The sequence below is a fragment of the Cryptomeria japonica genome, chromosome 6 (assembly GCF_030272615.1).
Source record: "Cryptomeria japonica chromosome 6, Sugi_1.0, whole genome shotgun sequence".
Classification (NCBI taxonomy): Eukaryota; Viridiplantae; Streptophyta; class Pinopsida; order Cupressales; family Cupressaceae; genus Cryptomeria; species Cryptomeria japonica.
In genome coordinates, this window is record NC_081410.1 from 2,548,473 (window position 1) to 2,566,424 (window position 17,952).

A 17,952-nucleotide genomic window follows, 5' to 3' on the forward strand; every position below is an offset into this window, starting at 1 on the left:
ATTAGTGCAGATGGAGTTCGAGTAGACCCTGAAAAGATTAGAGCTATAGTAGATTGGCCTACTCCCATGAACCTCACACAACTTAAGGGGTTCTTTGGTTTATGCGGGTTTTACAGGAGGTTTGTTAAGGGGTTTTCACAGACTGCAGCACCTTTGACAGACCTCACTAAAAAGGGAGCCTTCGTATGGACGGAAGCAGCGCAGCGATGTTTTGACCACTTCAAACAAGTGATGTCATCTTGTCCGGTTTTAGCTCTACCAGATTTCACGAAGCCATTTGAACTTCAGTGTGATGCTTCAGGTGATGGGATAGGGGCAGTATTGATGCAGGAGAAACATCCCATTGCATTCGAGAGTAGGAAGCTCCGAGGTGTTGAGAGGAGCTATTCTATCTATGACAGGGAGATGTTGGCCATAATGCATTTATTGGCCAAATTCCGATCATACTTAGTAGGCGGACGGTTTGTGATCAAAACTGATCACAATAGCATAAAATATTTCATGAGCCAGCGTGATCGTAATGACCGGCAACAGAAATGGGTTACTAAATTGCAGGCTTATGACTTTGACATAGAGTTTGTCAAAGGTAAGAAAAACGTGGTGGCTGATGCCTTATCTCGGAGACCTCACTTATGTGCTCTAGCAGAGATTTCAGGAGATTGGAGAGATCAGATTATAGCAGAGTATGTTGGAGATGCTTGGGCTTCTGGATTGATTTCAGGTACTATACAGGATGATCGCTATGAGGTGATAGATGGATTGATCAGAGTTAAGGACAGGGTTTATTTGATTCCGTCATCACATTTGAGAGAGGTGATACTAAAGGCATTTCATGATGCACCCACAGCTGGGCATTCGGGGATCTTCAAGACCTACAGGCAGATCCGAGAGCGGTTCTCATGGAGAGGGCTCAAGGATGATGTTCAGAGGTATGTCAAGGAGTGTGTGGTTTGTCAATAGAATAAGGGAGAGCACACATTTCCTGCAGGTTTATTACAGCCCTTGCCCATTCCTGATAGGAAATGGGAAAGTATTTCGATGGACTTCATCACTGGGTTACCACGAGTGCAGGGAAGGGATTGCATCTATGTGGTGGTGGACCGCTTGACAAAGTTCGCTCACTTCTTTGCCATTCCGTCCATTTACACAGCAGCACAGGTGGCAGATCTTTTCTTTAGAGAGATATTCAGGTTACATGGGTTGCCCAGATTCATTGTCAGTGATCGGGATAGTAAGTTTATGAGTGTTTTTTGGCAGGAGTTGTTTAGGTTGTGTGGTACAGATCTTACACCTAGCACTAGTTATCATCCGCAGACAGATGGGCAAACAGAGATTGTGAATAAATGGCTGGAGGGATATTTGAGGAACTATGTAACTGCACAACAAAAAGCTTGGGTCAGATGGTTGCATATGGGAGAGTATTGTTATAACACCACTTATCATATGTCCATCAGGATGACTCCTTTCATGGCACTCTATGGTTATGATGCACCTAGCTTCATGGATTTAGTTTTGGGGGACAACAGAGTGCCCAAAGCCAAAAACTTATTGCAGGATAGTCAGGACATCCTGAAAGTGCTCAAGGAGAATATACAGCAGGCCCAGAATCAACAGAAATTGTACGCTGATCAGCACCGAATAGAGCGCAGTTTCGAGGTAGGGGATATGGTTTACTTGAGGCTACAACCATATAGACAGTCATCACTCAAGAAGAGCGGAGCTGAAAAGTTGAAGCCTATATTTTATGGTCCCTACAGGGTGATTCGCAGAGTGGGCGAAGTCGCCTATGAGCTTGAGCTTCCAGAGGGCAGTCGGGTGCACAATGTATTTCATGTGTCTAGGCTTAAGAAAGCTATTGGTCAGAGTGTAGTACCTTCTGCAGATTTACCTCCTTTGGATGAGGAGGGGAAGCTCGTGTTAGTACCTGAGGCTATTCTGGACACTAGAGAGAGGAAACTCAGAAACAGGATAGTGAAGGAGTATTTGGTCAGATGGAGAGACCTGCCGGAGGAAGATGCTACATGGGAGAATGAGCAGGTGATACAGCAGGCTGGACTGAGATTGCTTGAGGACAAGCAATTTCAAGGGGGGTGGATTGTAATGTCCCCACTCTAGCAGATTAACCAAGTATATGTGCGTTAGCCTAGCTCTACATGGTCCCGAGGGCTAACGAAGGGTTTAAAGGGATCCTGGAGTGTTTTGGCCTAGTCATTTCCAGTTTGGGCCAAAACGAAGTTGATTTACTTAGTTTCAGGCATACTTACTATTTTTTAGTAAGTCAGCAGGACACAACGGGGGCTAGTTTTGGTGATTGGATTTGATACTCCTTGGCGAGAGCTTTCTGACGAGCTATCACTCACGCTATTCGGAGTCCGATTGCTAATATATTTTAATGCTTGAAGTTTTATTAAAGTAACATTTAATTTAATTGTAAAATATTAAAGTGTTACTTTAATATTTGTTCTATGGAGATATGTGTAAATCAAAGGGGCAACCAAGGGAGACATAAGTGAATATTTTAATATGTTTTATATTGAACATGTTTTATCCCACATTGCTTGAGTGAGTTGGGTCGCCCCTTGGAGAAAGAATAAAAGGGAGCTTTTGTGGCTTCATTGGGCAGGTGGAATATGAGAAGAATTTGGTGTGTGAGTTGCAGATCCGTTTTTGGCATTAGAGGACGTCTATCCTCTCTTGTGACATTCTAGACGTCATTCCCTTGGGGTTTGGCCTTTGGAATCCTTTGCTATCAGCTTCATTTACAGGCAGATTGGGTGTTTTTCTAGCTACAAGCAGCAGCATTATTTGGTTGCATTTCCAGCTACAGGCCGTGACACTATTCACGCGGGTACTATTCACGTGGCACTATTCACCTGGCACTATTCGTGCAGCACTATTCATGTTACTGTAGCGGCAGAATTAGAAATTTTGGTTGGAACATTATGTCAAAATGCTGGAGTATTTAGTGAGTTGAAAATAACCTGCTATGCATTTGATTTTTGTTAATTCTGGAAATAATATTATAACAGCAGTAGTTCAATTTCCAGCTTGCCTATTATTGTAGATTCTTTTTAGTTCATGTTATGTGGTTTCATATCTGTGCAAAGACTTAAAACACAAAAAAACATTGAAACATTAAACGGAGGAATAAGGAGTTGGCTGCAAACTGTTTGACTAAATTCCTATCAGCAGTGGGGTTAGTTTTTGGGCATTCTAGGGTGCCCATTACAAAAAGGTAAAGAATTTTTCAGTTAATAGGGAAAAAATTGGGTTAGGGTTAGGGAAAAATATGGAAACAGTTGCTGCACAAATCAGGAAAAAGCTCACAAACAATAATTTTTTTATTTGCCAAAAATTGTGGAAAATTGTGATTTTCATCACCACAATTTTACTGTGATTTATTAGGTCAAAGTTCATTTGACTTTTTAATTCAAAAACCCTTTTTTTTGGATAAAAAATTAGTCTATGTCAAGTCCCAATTTTTTGCTTCTACGATTCATGCAGTAATTACTAATTAGGAAGTCTTGAATAGTTCACGCTCTAATCTCAATCATCATAAATTTGAAAATTGGAAAAGCAAAGGCATTAGATCCCGTTTTTTAATTAGATTTTTTGCTATCTTGTTTTATTGCATGCTATACTTTACATTTATGTTTTTTTGCAATTAGTACAGATTAACGAATATTTTGTTTCTTGGTTGGACTGAGATCTGTCCAATAACATCATAGATCCCCTTTTTGTGTAGTGACACACCCAATAACAAAAATCCTTCATAGCCATACGCCTTATGGACACTCATTTGCTCACTTGTTCTCAGCTCATCTTCTAGAAGCCTACATTGGTTCAAGATTTTTCAACTCCAAGACCAATTGGACCGATTATATGGGTCCTCTAGAAACTTTTTTTTTTTTTTCGTTTGGTTTAATGGGGCCTAGTCTTGTCACTTGTGAATCAATTTGAATATTGGTTTATTATAGGTTCTTCGTAAAAAAGTAAATTATCTCATGGTAAAAGGAAGAAGAGCTAAAAAAGTAGGGAGGCTATTATAAATATACTCTTGGAGATTGGATTAAATCCTGTTTTGGAAAGAAAGAATCCCTTGTGCAAAAATTTGAAGATTGTTTGGCTAGGGAGAGTTCATATTGCCCCGAGTTTGGCATGCATGGCATGGCATCCGCACCTTCTTAGGAAATTTTTCCTTTTAATATAATGGTCAACTATTTTTATCAAAGTTGTAGGATACACCATCCCCTTGGTATGCTTACCATTTTCCATGGTACAGTTGTGGGTATGGTACAACATTGATACAATAAACATAAACTCATTAAAAAGTGAGTGAGCTAACACGAAGTCAAAATCTACATAAACTTCTCTGTCTGGCAAGCAAAAACACCCACTGATAGTTTCTCTGTTGATGGTGATGAGCAAATCATTGTTGTTAGTCCTAATTTCCCTAGTTTCGGGATCATAGTGATTGATAAATTCTAGGACTAGGTCAGTACATTGTGTTGGAATCAATGAATATGAGGGGGGGGGGGGTGAATCAGTGTTCTGAAGTTATCAAATTTGTTAACCTGATTCTTTATCCATCGGATGCATAAGTAAGAAACTGAAATGGAGAAACACAAAGCAAATAAGCACATAACCATAACACCAATATTTTTACGTGGAAACCCGGAAAGGGAAAAACCACGGTGGGATTTGAACCCACAATATTATTATACTATGGCCAATAGTAGAACAATATTACACGATGGGAATGCACATGCATTCAGGCACACTGCTTAGAGCTCACTGCTCAATTACAAAAGGGCTACAACCCAGAGGAAGGCTCACTGCCTTACAAGCTAATACAATATGATTATAATGTGTAATGACCTGAGGAAAAGCATCTAACTATGCCAAATGACAGTTCCGGTTAGGCACAAAGTGATCCGCTATGCTGTTCTGATAACTGCTCTGTTCTTCTCTGCTACTGATTACCGGATCCATAGTTGAAAAACTTGGACTCGCCAAACCAAAACTTTGGACTCAGACTTGGACTCGTGAAAGATTCGTGAAAGACTCGGCAAAAAAAAAACCGTAGTTTTACAAAAAAACATAAAGAAATTAATGCATTTAGAGAACATAAGAGCCATAATTGAAACATTACACATGTCACATACTCATAGTTTCAAACTTTCAACTCTAAAATGTATAATACCAAGATTTCTTCAATGCTAATTATGCTTTTATATGGAGCCTAATCAGACTCAGAGGTTAAATTTTCCCTACTTCCATCGGCACAATTTCCCCCTATATTTTTCGACGGGGGTTTAGGGGCAGCGCCCCTTGCATGCTCCTTGTCGCGATACAGGGCGGGGTCGAGGGGTAGCGCCCTGCGAGGCCAAAAATACTTTTATTATTTTATAAAGGCGTCGGGTGTTATTTTTCTTTTGTTTTTCACTCCCTCAGTTATGCCAAATGAAGGCAATTTTTTTTTTTTTAAAACTCAATTTCAAAGCTTGCATGACTTTTTTTCTGGGTTGCGCGAGTCCATCTGAAAGACTCGCGAGTCCGTGCAAAAGACTCGCGCGAGTCCTTGCAAAAGACTCGCGAGTCTTTCAAATGGACTCATGGCTCCCATGGACTCGCGAGTCCGTGGCGAGTCCACGAGTTTTAAAACTATGACCGGATCAACAAAACTTAAGGTGCGCACATGAAACTGCGCTCAATCGTTCCCAAAATCATCTCACACATTAGATCATCACACAAAAACATTATCCAAGTTGATCTTATATATCCGCACTAACAAAATTGATCTCCCACAAGTCAGCTTCTCAAAATATCAAAATGTGAAAAGTGTAGCTTCAAGTCGGCTCAAATCTTCACAAAACCATATTTTGGATCCAAAACATATGATCACATGCTTCCCATAAGTCGGTCCAATTATCTCAAACTTACCAACAACCACCAGAATCACCTCAAAGAATCCGATCCACACGTTACACCACCAATTATGAAGATAACCCTGTTTTACTGTTCTACCGAATACCAGACCTTCTAACATGCTCTAGAAACAACATTGGAGGATAGGATTGCATGATAATATGCTTCTCCTACTTAATCAACTTAACTCTGATCACTGAAACCAAAAACACATCATCGGAAATGACAAATGCTCACCAAAACTGTACATTGAGTATTACCGACATACTTTACCAAAACTTACTCAAGACATCCGGATATCCCAAATTCCATACCGGAGAAGATCAATAGGCTGAGTTGCCATCAATGACAACTCCTAAGAAATCTCATGCACCAGACATCATGAATCTTCACCAGAGCATCACCGGAATAGTGTCTTATGCCAACACATTGTACTTTTACTGGGAACCCAACGGACTGCAACACAGAAGTGTCTATCATTCTTTGTGTAATACGAGTTTTGTTTACCCTATTAACCTTTTCCCAAAACTCATTCAAATTAACATGTCCTGGCCTAGTATCCCCTATTTCTGGTAATGTGTTGTTTAGGCCAAAGATATGTTCATACCCAAGGTGTTCATTGTATCTGAATTTTAGCTCAAAACCGTATTTTTAGATTTTGGGAAAATTTTGGTAGAGTGATGGCAGGAAACACGATTTTCACCATTGAATTTCTTTGAAAAATATTGTTTTTAGGAGAGACTGTAATGATAGAATTGGGAGAACGATGGACTTACCAATTTACTGCCCTTTGGTACCTTACATCTGCAATTCTGATTTCTGATGGCTGATCTTCTCGTCTACAATTTTGCTTTGGCATCTTCAAAAACCCTCCACAATATTCTCTTGCAAATACTTGTGAAAAATGATTTAATCCTTGCTACTTTTCCCTTTGATACTCTTGGCATTTATTACACCCTTCTGCTGTGGCAGTATTCAATGCTTGGTTGGCGGGTTCTTTTCTTTGGCGCCAATGTTATTAATGCTTCAAAGGCTAAGCAATTAAAGGAGGAGGGACTGTTATTAACCTTCACATATTTTTTGTTAGTGGGGTCAATTAATCTTTTTATATAACTGAGCTTTTCTTGTGTGGGTGTGACGAGACCAGGTATTTTAGCTTCATTTTGTAAGAATTAGAATACTTTGGTCTCATAACAGACTGTCTATAAAAGAGCAGAAAGAACTCTCTTTTACCAACTCAAAAGATTGTTTTAAGTTTTAACAATTTATATAGGGTTAAAATAATTTAAAGTTGTATATAGCAAACCTGTATCCAGTAAATTTATTATTTTGATCTTTTTTTTTGTAGGTCCTCAAATTTTAGAAGAGGACATTGGCTATGCAGCATTAAGTGATTAACCTTAAAGTCTATTTTAGTTGACATTGCCCTTTTTCAGGATGAGGCAGAATTTCATAACACAGTAGCCAACTTGGGCACATTTCCTTGTGGCTTTGCCACCTCTAAATGACACCACAACTTGTTTCCTTGTTTTTTCCCCTTTAGGCACATTTTCATCTTGCGTTTTCCACTCTTTCTAACTTAGGCAGAGCTTTTTACAGGCTCTAACACTGCAAAAGGTGCCTCTTTTGATCTGATTTCTTTGTCTCTTTGTTGGGTGCGCTTTTCTCCACTCTCTGCCACTCTTTCAGCTTGATTTTCTTTAGGCTTAATTATCAAGGTTGTGCACCAAACATTGACAATTCAAACTTAAATTTCTTGGGTAGAATTTTTTCAATGCTTAGCCACTTTTCCTTTATGAACTGGTGGAAGATTAAGATGGCCATGCCACTCTATAGAATTAACCAAGTTTAATGATATTTGGCAGAGGGTTTAGTTGGCTTTGCCCATACAAAAGTGCATTTCATTTCGTTAAACTTTCAGATTTATGCCTGAGTGCAGATCACTCAAGTCTTAGCTATTCTAATGTGCTTAAGTCTGATTTTTGAGTCCCATTCAGTGGGTTGAGTTCATAAAGGTTTTTGTTAATGGAAGGTGGAGAAAACTTATGGTTTGTGCCAATGAAAGGTGCACCTAGCTTGAGCTATATGAAATGGTTTATGCTAAGCAGTGCCCACTAAATATTCTGTCTGATCTGTTTTCGATAACAATGAAAATGAAAGACCGAATCTGTCCTGTTTGCTACTGATCTAACCCTCCAAAAATTTAGTTTGAAAGACTAAGACAGGATCAGTTCTTACAAATTTACCGGGAAAGCTCACCAATTTGAAAATTTTGAGGATTAACTGACAACAAACTTGACACTCAAGGGTATATGGGTACCAATACAAGCTAGAGGATTGTATCATTCATAACACATTCAATCCTTCTGCAAATTCATTTATTGTAGGAAGTTATCCACTTTCTGCTTTGCCATTCTTATTGTTTTTAAATTTTTAATGAAAATAATTGTTGCAAATCAATCAATTATATAGGTACAAATTACAACTATATCCAGCATTATATAAATACACACTTTTACTTCAGTATCAATTATGCAGGTTACCCTGGCTATTTTTAGTACAGGTTGCCACTATGTATAAGTTTCTATGACTGCTGTCTGAAAAATTATTGATTTGTACAGATGATGCCATGGCAATATTTTTGGCTTTTGAATCTCCAGAGGTTGATGTAATCGGTCTCACAACAATTTATGGCAATGTCTACACAAGTTTGGCTACAAAGAATGCCCTTCATCTGGTATGCAGATAAAACAGTTTCAAGCTTTTGATTTACAGTGAAAATAAGTCATATTTGGACAATACTGTAGGAAGCATATCTATTGTTCTTTCTTATTATTTATTTACTTTTATTTCATCTTTCTATTTTTTAACTCTAGAATTGTTTATTTGGGGATAATGAAATGTAAAATTCAAGGCTTTGAATTATATTATCTTATTTTATTCTCATTTAGGTTGATTACATTACACATCAAGTTTCTTTGTTTGAGTCATGCTGGCGAATTCTTAATCTGACAGCCATTTTTTTTTAAAATATAGTTAGAGGTTGTGGGTAGAGAAGATATTCCAGTGGCAGAAGGTTCACATATGTCAATCAAGGTTTGAAGATGTCTTTAATTTTTTCTTAGCAAGCCTTGAAGATTAGAGAGATTCATTATTTAGATTTGAAAGATATGCACTAAAGCCATTCTGAATTGAACTTGCCTTTGATTTCAAACTATATCCCAGCCTTTTAAACATCTCAAGATAGAGGTTTCATGAAATTATTTATTGCTTGATGTGGAACATATAAGTTGCTTCTTGTAATTAGCTCTCAAATTTAGAAGTTATCTGACTTGTTGCATACTTGTCAAATAGAGAGTTCCAAAGCTACGGATTGCAGATTTTGTCCATGGTTCTGATGGGCTTGGAAACACCAGTATCATTCCACCAAAAGGTAATGCAATTGCGCAATCAGCAGCAGAATTTCTTGTTGATAAAGCAAATGAGTACCCTGGAGAAGTGACAGTAGTTGGTTTAGGTCCACTTACAAACATAGCATTGGTAAGCTCTAAATTCTGTTCTGGTTGCATAAAATTACTTTATTCTATTTCGATTGGTATGAGTATCCAGAAGGTTGATTTAATTTTATATTCTCTTCACTCTAATATTTCTCAATATTGCAGGCAATAGAAATTGATCCTCTCTTCTCACAGAAAATAGGGCAGATTGTTATTCTTGGTGGTGCATTTTCAATGAATGGAAATGTTAACCCTGCTGCAGAAGCAAATGTATGTACCATATACATAATATGAAGTAGATTTAGCTGTATCTGTTCTCTTCAAACATTAAAGAAATAAATTATGGCAAAAGCATCCTCCATTACAAGAGTTCATTTTCTTTCTCTTCTTTACTGTGTTTCATAGAGATCTGGATTATGTGAGGCATTTAATTAAATAACATGTTGATTAGGCTTAAATAGAAGAATAGTTAAATTGTCAGCTTGCAATCAAAGAATTGAGATTGCCAATGATTTATCTAAGAATTAATTTGATAAATCCTACCAAGGTTTGTGAGTAATTTCAATCAAATTCTTTCCAACATTGAATATAAGGAGTTGACTTCAATCCTAAAGAATGTGACTCAAGAATTAGATGATACCAATTTGTCAACTACTTTTGCTAAAGAGAAAGAAAGAGATATTTCTGCTGATATTTTGTATTCAGTAAAATAAGAATTACACAGATGATTGATGTCAGACTATACAGGGAATAGATGCCGGTGGGATATATGTGTATTATCTTTAATTAAATCATCAATTTTCACAAACAATTGCTGACCTGTATGGCAGAATAGACAAAGCCCAATCAGCAACCTTTTTATTTTTTCTTAGCTATACGACTCCTTCAAAGGGTACAACAGTCCTGTTAAGACTAGACTCCTCTTGTACATGGTACAGAAGCCATTTTAAGACTGAACTTTTCTCTTGACTACTGCGCCAAATTTAATCAGCCTTCTAAGGTTGCACTAGCTAGTCAGAAGGCTTTAAGCCTTCCAAAATTCCTTGACCTTTTTTTTGATGTTGTTGTATGGCTTTTAGGGAGTGCTAGGTATTTATACAGCTGCAGAAACTTTAGCCTCAGCAAAACATAAATATTATTTGATTTTTAAATCATTTACCATTACACACATTGCACAATATTTTTGTTCTTTTCCACTTGCACACACAACACAATCGTCTTTGATATATATATGCATTCCAACACACCACACAAATTTATATTTGTTTGCAAATTTCATGAATTTGTATTTGTCAACCTGGTAAATCTAGAGATCTGTATAAATAAATCGATTTGCTCCAAATTCTTCAAAACCTGAATCAATTTGCACACCTGCGAACCTTCTATGAATTTGCCAAGGATTGATTAAGTGGGTTTTTGTCCACCAAACCAATATCCGCCTTAGGGTTGTCGTCCTTGGCTAAATAGCTAAACAACAGCTCTGTTGAATGCAGCCCAGGCATCGGTCTGCCCTATATATATCAATTCGATCTTATATGTATCCTATATTTGATCTGCAGATTATATGCACCCACAGTATGCTGTCTTCGTTTCTAGTTCAGTTAGATTTGATCTGACACAAAATTGTTTTGCACGATCTATTGTGAGTATGTTTTTTGTTTGCAATCTATGTTCTTTATATTCTTGGATGAGAGTCATATCTCCTCAGGGAGATATGACTTCTCATGAAGTATCGTACCCTTCCAGTAAGGGTGACGAGCCATAGCAAATATCATTTGTTTATTAACAAGGCGTTTAGCAATAACATGCGATCTCCAACGATATTGCTTTGCTTAACAATACCGATTAGATTAACAATGAATTGCTTATCAATACCGATTCTAATATTGATTAGTAATATTAATAATATATTAATATTAATGTTATTAATTAAATATAGTAATAATAATTATTATCTAATCAATTTAACAATAATAATAATAAATAACATAATGATATATATTATTAAATGTTGAAGGCCTTAAGGCCAATTTAACATTTAATTTTATCCGACTAAAGCTATAAATCATCAACAAGCTCAGACTCCCAAAGAGGATTTCACCAAAATGAATAACCAAGAATGATTTTCTTTTCCTTCCTCAACTCCTTTTATAACCCCTCTGAAACTTTCCGGAGCTTAAATTATAAAATCACTTTTATATATTATTCCTTTTTACTCCTTATAAGTGACTCTATTAATATTTTACTTTTGTCATCAAAATATTGGGCTTTGTCACCAAAGAAGAATAGACTGTCTGACAGTAGAGATGCATTTTAATGCTGAGAAGATGACAAAGGAAGGTCATTGCATTTTGGGTCAGGCTGACTACGAGATGGTATTCCTGATTATGGAGTTCCTTTGATGGTAATTGTTTGGATAGTGATACTGTATGTACCTTCAGCCAATGTTGCTAATGGTATCCCTAGGCGTATGTTTGGTTCAAATGCATGGTCAACTAGTGCTTATAACAATTGGATGGTAATTAAGGAAATATTGGATGTTCCATAATTATACATTGTTGATGCATACATTACAGAAACTATGATTGCTATACTCTACTTTTGACCATAGTGTGGCATCTCAGCTTGGTCAGCAAAAGGAATTCAATTCGATAAAACCATCATCCTTCCATTATTATTATTTTTTTTTTTTTCGATTCTTGGTTATTATGAATGGTCTTGTTGATACACCTCATTGAAATGGTGTTATTCCTCAATCTTTGATGCATTAAAAATGTTTAATTACTTTGAAGCACCAGTTGGTCATAATAGGTTGATGAATACAGCCAAGAAAAGCATCAAAGAAAAATCAAGCTTAAGACAATTGTATGACAGCATGCAAGAACCTTATCGGCAAGCACAAACTCCATTGGTTTATCAGCCATCTCCAACCTTGGCTCTAAAGGAATTTTAACAAACAACTCTTCAGTTAGTTTCAAGTGTTGAAAACCTATATGCTGTGGTTGATGAATCAATTTTGGATGCAGAGAAAGACATTGATGAATCACTTCTGGTTGAGGCTCAGCTACACAACATGACATATTCATCTCCTACCCATACAGAAATTACAACTAAGATTTGCACTCAGGAAGGTGTGAAAACAAACGATAAATCAAAAAGCAGTTCAAGTTTAGTAATGAAAGATGCAAAGAAAGTAGAAATATCCAATGTACTTCGGTTTATCCAAGATAAACCTCAATTTGCATTTTGTGTGCTACTAATAGATACTTCTAGACATTATCAACTAGTGGAAATCATCAATCAAATAATTGACGTCATGTCATTATGCTCAAATTGATGTCTTTCATTGGCATATTGTAAACAAGGAATCGTGTCCTTCAGAGATTCTTTCATTCCCTAGCCTTTGAAAGAGTTCTCACACAAGATGGGAGCATTATACATTTGCTGATGCCCATGACATTGTGGAGTTTGTGAAATCAAAAGAGAACTTCTTAAATTTAGTAAGAACTTTATTGCGAGCATACTTGCTGGTTTCCAAAAGGTATTCCATTTTGTATTTTTTCACTAGGGAGAAGATGATGTCCACAGACTGTTGGACCAAAAGCCCCAAAGTCAAGGAATGATTTAATAAACATAACATGACAATGCATGATGGATATCAATATTTTATTTTATGAGAAGTAGGAGCCATTCTTAGGGAACCTACTATATATGAGTTACTTGAAGAGATGGACTTAAATATGTAGATGCAACTAGTGGATGTTGAGCTACCATTTTGTGCTTTTAATGGTGGTATCGATGCATTTGTGGAAATTGGGATTAAGTTTGCTGGATTAGGAATGCTAATGAGTGATCTCATAAAAGGCTTTTTGAATATTGGTGACCACTTTACCATTACACGAATGACTTGCAACAAGATCAAAGTGTTCAATCCTATGGGTAGCCAATTCAAATTATGTTGCATTCAAGACAATACACCGTGGAGTCTATCATGCAGATGTTGTATGGTTTCAAAATGAAAAATTGTGATTCAAGATATCTATTGGTGCCAAGACATGAAATTGTGTGAATTGTCAAAGAAGTTGGTTTTATTATGTTCACTTAAATGTTAGTGATGACATAGGAGTCAACACATATGTCAATTTGTACCCAGAATGTGAATATTGCAGTAAGAAAGTAGAAGTTAATTTATGTGAAGGGAAGTATTCTCATTTTTTATATTGTTGATGTAGTTGGCACCATAGATCGCATATTCGGACTTGGAGAGTACTCGGCAAGCATGTAATGTCCTCACTTTGAAATAAAATTTAATAATAAATGATAATAATAAAATTAAAATATTTAAAATTAAATTAAAATATAAAATAATATAATTAAATATGATTAATTAAAAATTAATTAAGTTAATGAAAAGTCAAAAGACATGAAAGGAAAAGTTGTGACTCCCTCAACAATGAGATATAAAAGGGAGAAGAGAACCTCATATGAGAGGGGGGATAATTTGGAAATGAGAAGTGCAGATCTAATTTAAATAATAAGTGCAGATCTGATTATGAGAGGTTGTGTCCCTTTCAAAGGGCAGAAATAATGAAGAGTTGCACTCTATCAAAGGGAATGGTGAAAGGGTGTGTCTCTTGCCAAAGGGCATACATGATGAAGAGGTGTGACCTCTCCCTCACATTGAGAGATATAAAGGAAAGGAATCAAAAGCATCTAGTAAGAGCACCATGGATCAGATCAAATCAGAACTGTTTTTAAGTTGCAGGCAGTAACATCCTTGTTCTTGGTGGTATGCATGGGGATGTGTTTAATAAGTATCCTTAATATATGAAGCCCAATAATGTTCTTATGCAGAATTAATAGTAATACTAATATGGACTGCAATATGTATGATAGTCTAAATCATGTTATTACTTTCCGTATTTAAGAAGATGGGATTGAGATGTTCCAAAGAGGGGCAGTCTAAATCCAAGCAATAGGTTAAGTCCCAAGATAGGGTGGGGATCAGTGACCAATAAGCCTTGAGGGTATAGACCCAAGATAGGTAAGGGCTTGGATCTTTAAACTTTGAGGGAACCTATTGTAGTTGGTCTCTAAGTGCTTTGGTAACATATGTAAACCCTTCTCCCTTAAAACTGAAGTAGTAGCAGGGTTTGATATCTATATTAAGAACTATGAATAATGAAATTAATCAGTTAATGAGGAAAATAGACAAGCACTTGTTAATAACTTATTGAAGAAAATCTATCAATTTTAGTATATTTAAATAGATCAGGTAGGGGACATTACAAAGCACAAATTTTTTGACTCGGCAAAAACTCAATGAAAACTTTGCAAAAACTCGACAACTTAAAAAGTACTAAAATTTCTTATAAAAGCACTTGCTTTTGCAAAATTCAACTAAATGTATCAAATGAGTGTAAAAACCATGAAGAGGTGTTTTCTATTAAATTTGATTGTTGAATACATATGGATTACAAAATGGCATTATCATACGAAGCTGGATAGTGGAACTGGATACAATAGCTAGCTACTAACTAATAACTATTATGAATTTATGATGATTGTATTTGAAAATCATCATCATAAATTTCATATCTAGGCAACTTAGACATTACAAGATTTTTATATCTTCCTCTTCCTTGCCCTAGAGAAATAATGGGAGGTAGAGGGTATGGTCTTCGCACTCGAATATGGCTCCCTACTTGGCGTAGAAGATTGTGCTTGTACTCCACCATGCTGGTAGGTGGCAGTGGCTCGTCCTCTACCATATCAATGTCATCCAATCCAATCTCCCCTGCTTCTGCTACAGCCAAATCCTCTATAGCTTTCCTCTCGAAATCAGCAATCTCATCCTCTATAAACAAGGAGGCCTCATCATCCTACATTGCCCAATCACTATAGGGATCAATGTCATCGAAATCAATGAGTTCCTTTGGCTAGTCCTATACCTTTCTTGTGTGAAGCCAAAGGTTACATTGCACAAAAACAAGATCAATGAGGCATTTTTTAGTCAACTTAGCATGCTTCTTCGTGTGAATGGCATCAAACAAAATTCCAATTGCGCTCACAGCCAGAAGCACTACAAGGTTGAAACAAAATTTGGAGGGCTAGCCTTTTCAAATTTGGGTTATTTCCACCAAGAACCTACAAATAATATATTCAATTTTTTGTAAATAAACAATGTTCTATTGATAATTGTAATTCATAACTTGCAAGATATTATAGGCTTCACTTTTTCTTACTTGGTATTTGGATCTCTCTTCCTTGTATATATATTTTGGAAGAAAACAATGAACCCCTATTTGCCTTATAATTCTGCAACTCTTAAAGAATGAGGTCTCTCATTTTACTTGTAGGTGTGTAATGTCCCCAACTCAAATCAAGATGCTTAGCTGTAATTTGGCTGTCCTTTCCTTGGATTACCCAAGAGGAAGAGGACATAGAGCATCATTGGGTGAGATATGGGGTCCTTGGCTTGTTCTAATTTCTAATTTTAAGTTGAGTGCACATCTTTTGATGCAACTTAAGTGAATATAAGTTATTTTGAAGTGAATTTAAGTTATTTTAAATTGGGCACATCTTTTTAGGCAATTTTAAGTGAAGCCTAGCCAAGGGACTTAAGTTGTCCCCTCTTATATGTACTTAAGTGACTTAATTAAAACATGTGAGAAAAGCTAAGGTGGGCCCCAGCTTCAAGAGTTCTTATTGGTGCACATTTTAGGTTTTTATTTTGGAGCCTTGGATTAAGAGGTGGACTATCAAGGGTGGAGATTGATTCATTTTTTTAGAAGTTGTTATAAAATACCCAAAGGGCTCATTTTGAGAGCATGATGTGATGAAGATTTCTGTTTATTGCTGTTGCATCTTGGCTTGAGGATTGAAACTCTTAAGTATCCTGGATTTCGGTGAGACATACGAGCTCTCCCTAGTTGGAAGAGTGTGTTTCGATGGAAGAACTCCAGTTTGTGAAACCCTACTACATTGTTTATTCTGGGTTGCAAGAATTCATCAGGTTCGGAGGCCAGATTGAGGATAATTTCAGTGTTGGAGACTCAGATCTGGGAACATTTACTGCTGCAAATCATTCATTTCTGGGTTTTCTACGGACGGCTGCTAAAGGACATCGATTTCAGACTTAGAGCTGGTCAATTTGGGAGCCCAGAATCACTTTGGAAGGATGTCTAGGGTTAGAAAAATATTCTGACCCAAATCTGGACTAATTTGGTATGAGATTTCCACATTTATTTGATGGATAGGTCTGAAATTCAGTTTTGGAATTTTCTGGGCAGTCATAAGGGTTTGAATTGTTATTTTCTTGAGTTTAATAATAATCAGTTTTTGCTATTTTTCAATTTTAATTCTGAACTGAAATCTGATTAGAATTTTGGGTTGTAATTAAAATGTTTATATGCAAATAAATTATCAGATTTATGCCCTAGATGTAAAAGTTTTTTTTGTATCAGATTTGTGCTAAGTTTGTAGAAATTATTGTATAGTGATATCAGATCTGCAAGACCTGGCAACCTGTTGGGTTTATTGCATGCATGGAAAAGGTGGTCACAGCCTGGAGAAATTCAAAGGAACAATGACAGGTTCAGATCAGCCAACATCATCAATTGAAGAAGAAGCAAAACAGATGTTTTCAAACATGATAAGACTGTTGAATGATATCAAACTCTATTTGAGTCAGTTGGCTTATAACACAGTGAATGTCAGGACATTGGTTTATACAAAAGAAGGAGAAGGTAGCAAAACTGCATACAACAAGGCACATTCTACAGGCAGATCCTCACAGTGCAGACCATTTATGCCCACTTTTATACAAGAAGATGAACTTGCACAAGAGGAACTCATGGAGGAAAATGAGGACACACTGAAATACTAGCTAAATATCAAGCCTTGGGACCAGATTTTCAGTCAACTATTTCTTTCAAGGACTACTTGAAGTCACCAAATGCACAAGGCCTAGACAAAATCAGAACAATCAAGGAAAACAAAATTATGGGCTGCAGAAAAAGTTGGGAAGTTTGTCTCTACCTAGTTTTGACGGATCAACTAGATGTACAGCTAGAGCCTGGATTCAGAAATTGGGCACCTACTTTGCCTTGAACCAAATGAAGGAATGTGATGCCATAAAATTTGCTACACTTCACCTTGAAGGGGCCGCACATGAATGGTGGTATCATGGTTTAGTAACACAAGGACATGGTGTTATAGTCTTTTATGACTAGTTTTGCACTACATTGATGGAGAGATTTGACCCAAAGGATTAGGAGGCACATTCTAGAGAGTTGGCTCAGTTGAAACAAGTGGGCACACTTGATGCATATATTTCAGAATTTCAGTGATTATCAGTTATGGTTACTGATGTGTTCAAAAGTAGATTGCTTTCTTGGTTCATGGAGCGTTTGTCTAAGCCTCTTAAAGGTTGGGTCAAAGATTTTGACCCACCGTCGTTGCAGGATGCTATTAAGCGTGCAAGGAATATGGAGTTATCCACACCACAGGCTAGGTTTCCCAGCGA

At 36.7% G+C, this 17,952-nt stretch overlaps 1 protein-coding gene across 3 annotated transcripts in view; it reads left to right on the forward strand.

Moving 5' to 3' along the window:
* LOC131077547 (probable uridine nucleosidase 2) overlaps window positions 1-17,952 on the forward strand; it is a 64,651-nt gene that overhangs the window by 9,217 nt on the left and 37,482 nt on the right. For 2 of the 3 annotated variants that reach the window (XM_058015063.2, XM_058015061.2), the window contains exons 2-5: window positions 8,550-8,665; window positions 8,965-9,024; window positions 9,283-9,468; window positions 9,591-9,695. In XM_058015063.2, coding sequence (XP_057871046.1) covers window positions 8,550-8,665; window positions 8,965-9,024; window positions 9,283-9,468; window positions 9,591-9,695 — 467 coding nt within the window. The remainder of the gene's footprint in view (window positions 1-8,549; window positions 8,666-8,964; window positions 9,025-9,282; window positions 9,469-9,590; window positions 9,696-17,952) is intronic. The other variant, XM_058015062.2, reaches the window with a different exon arrangement.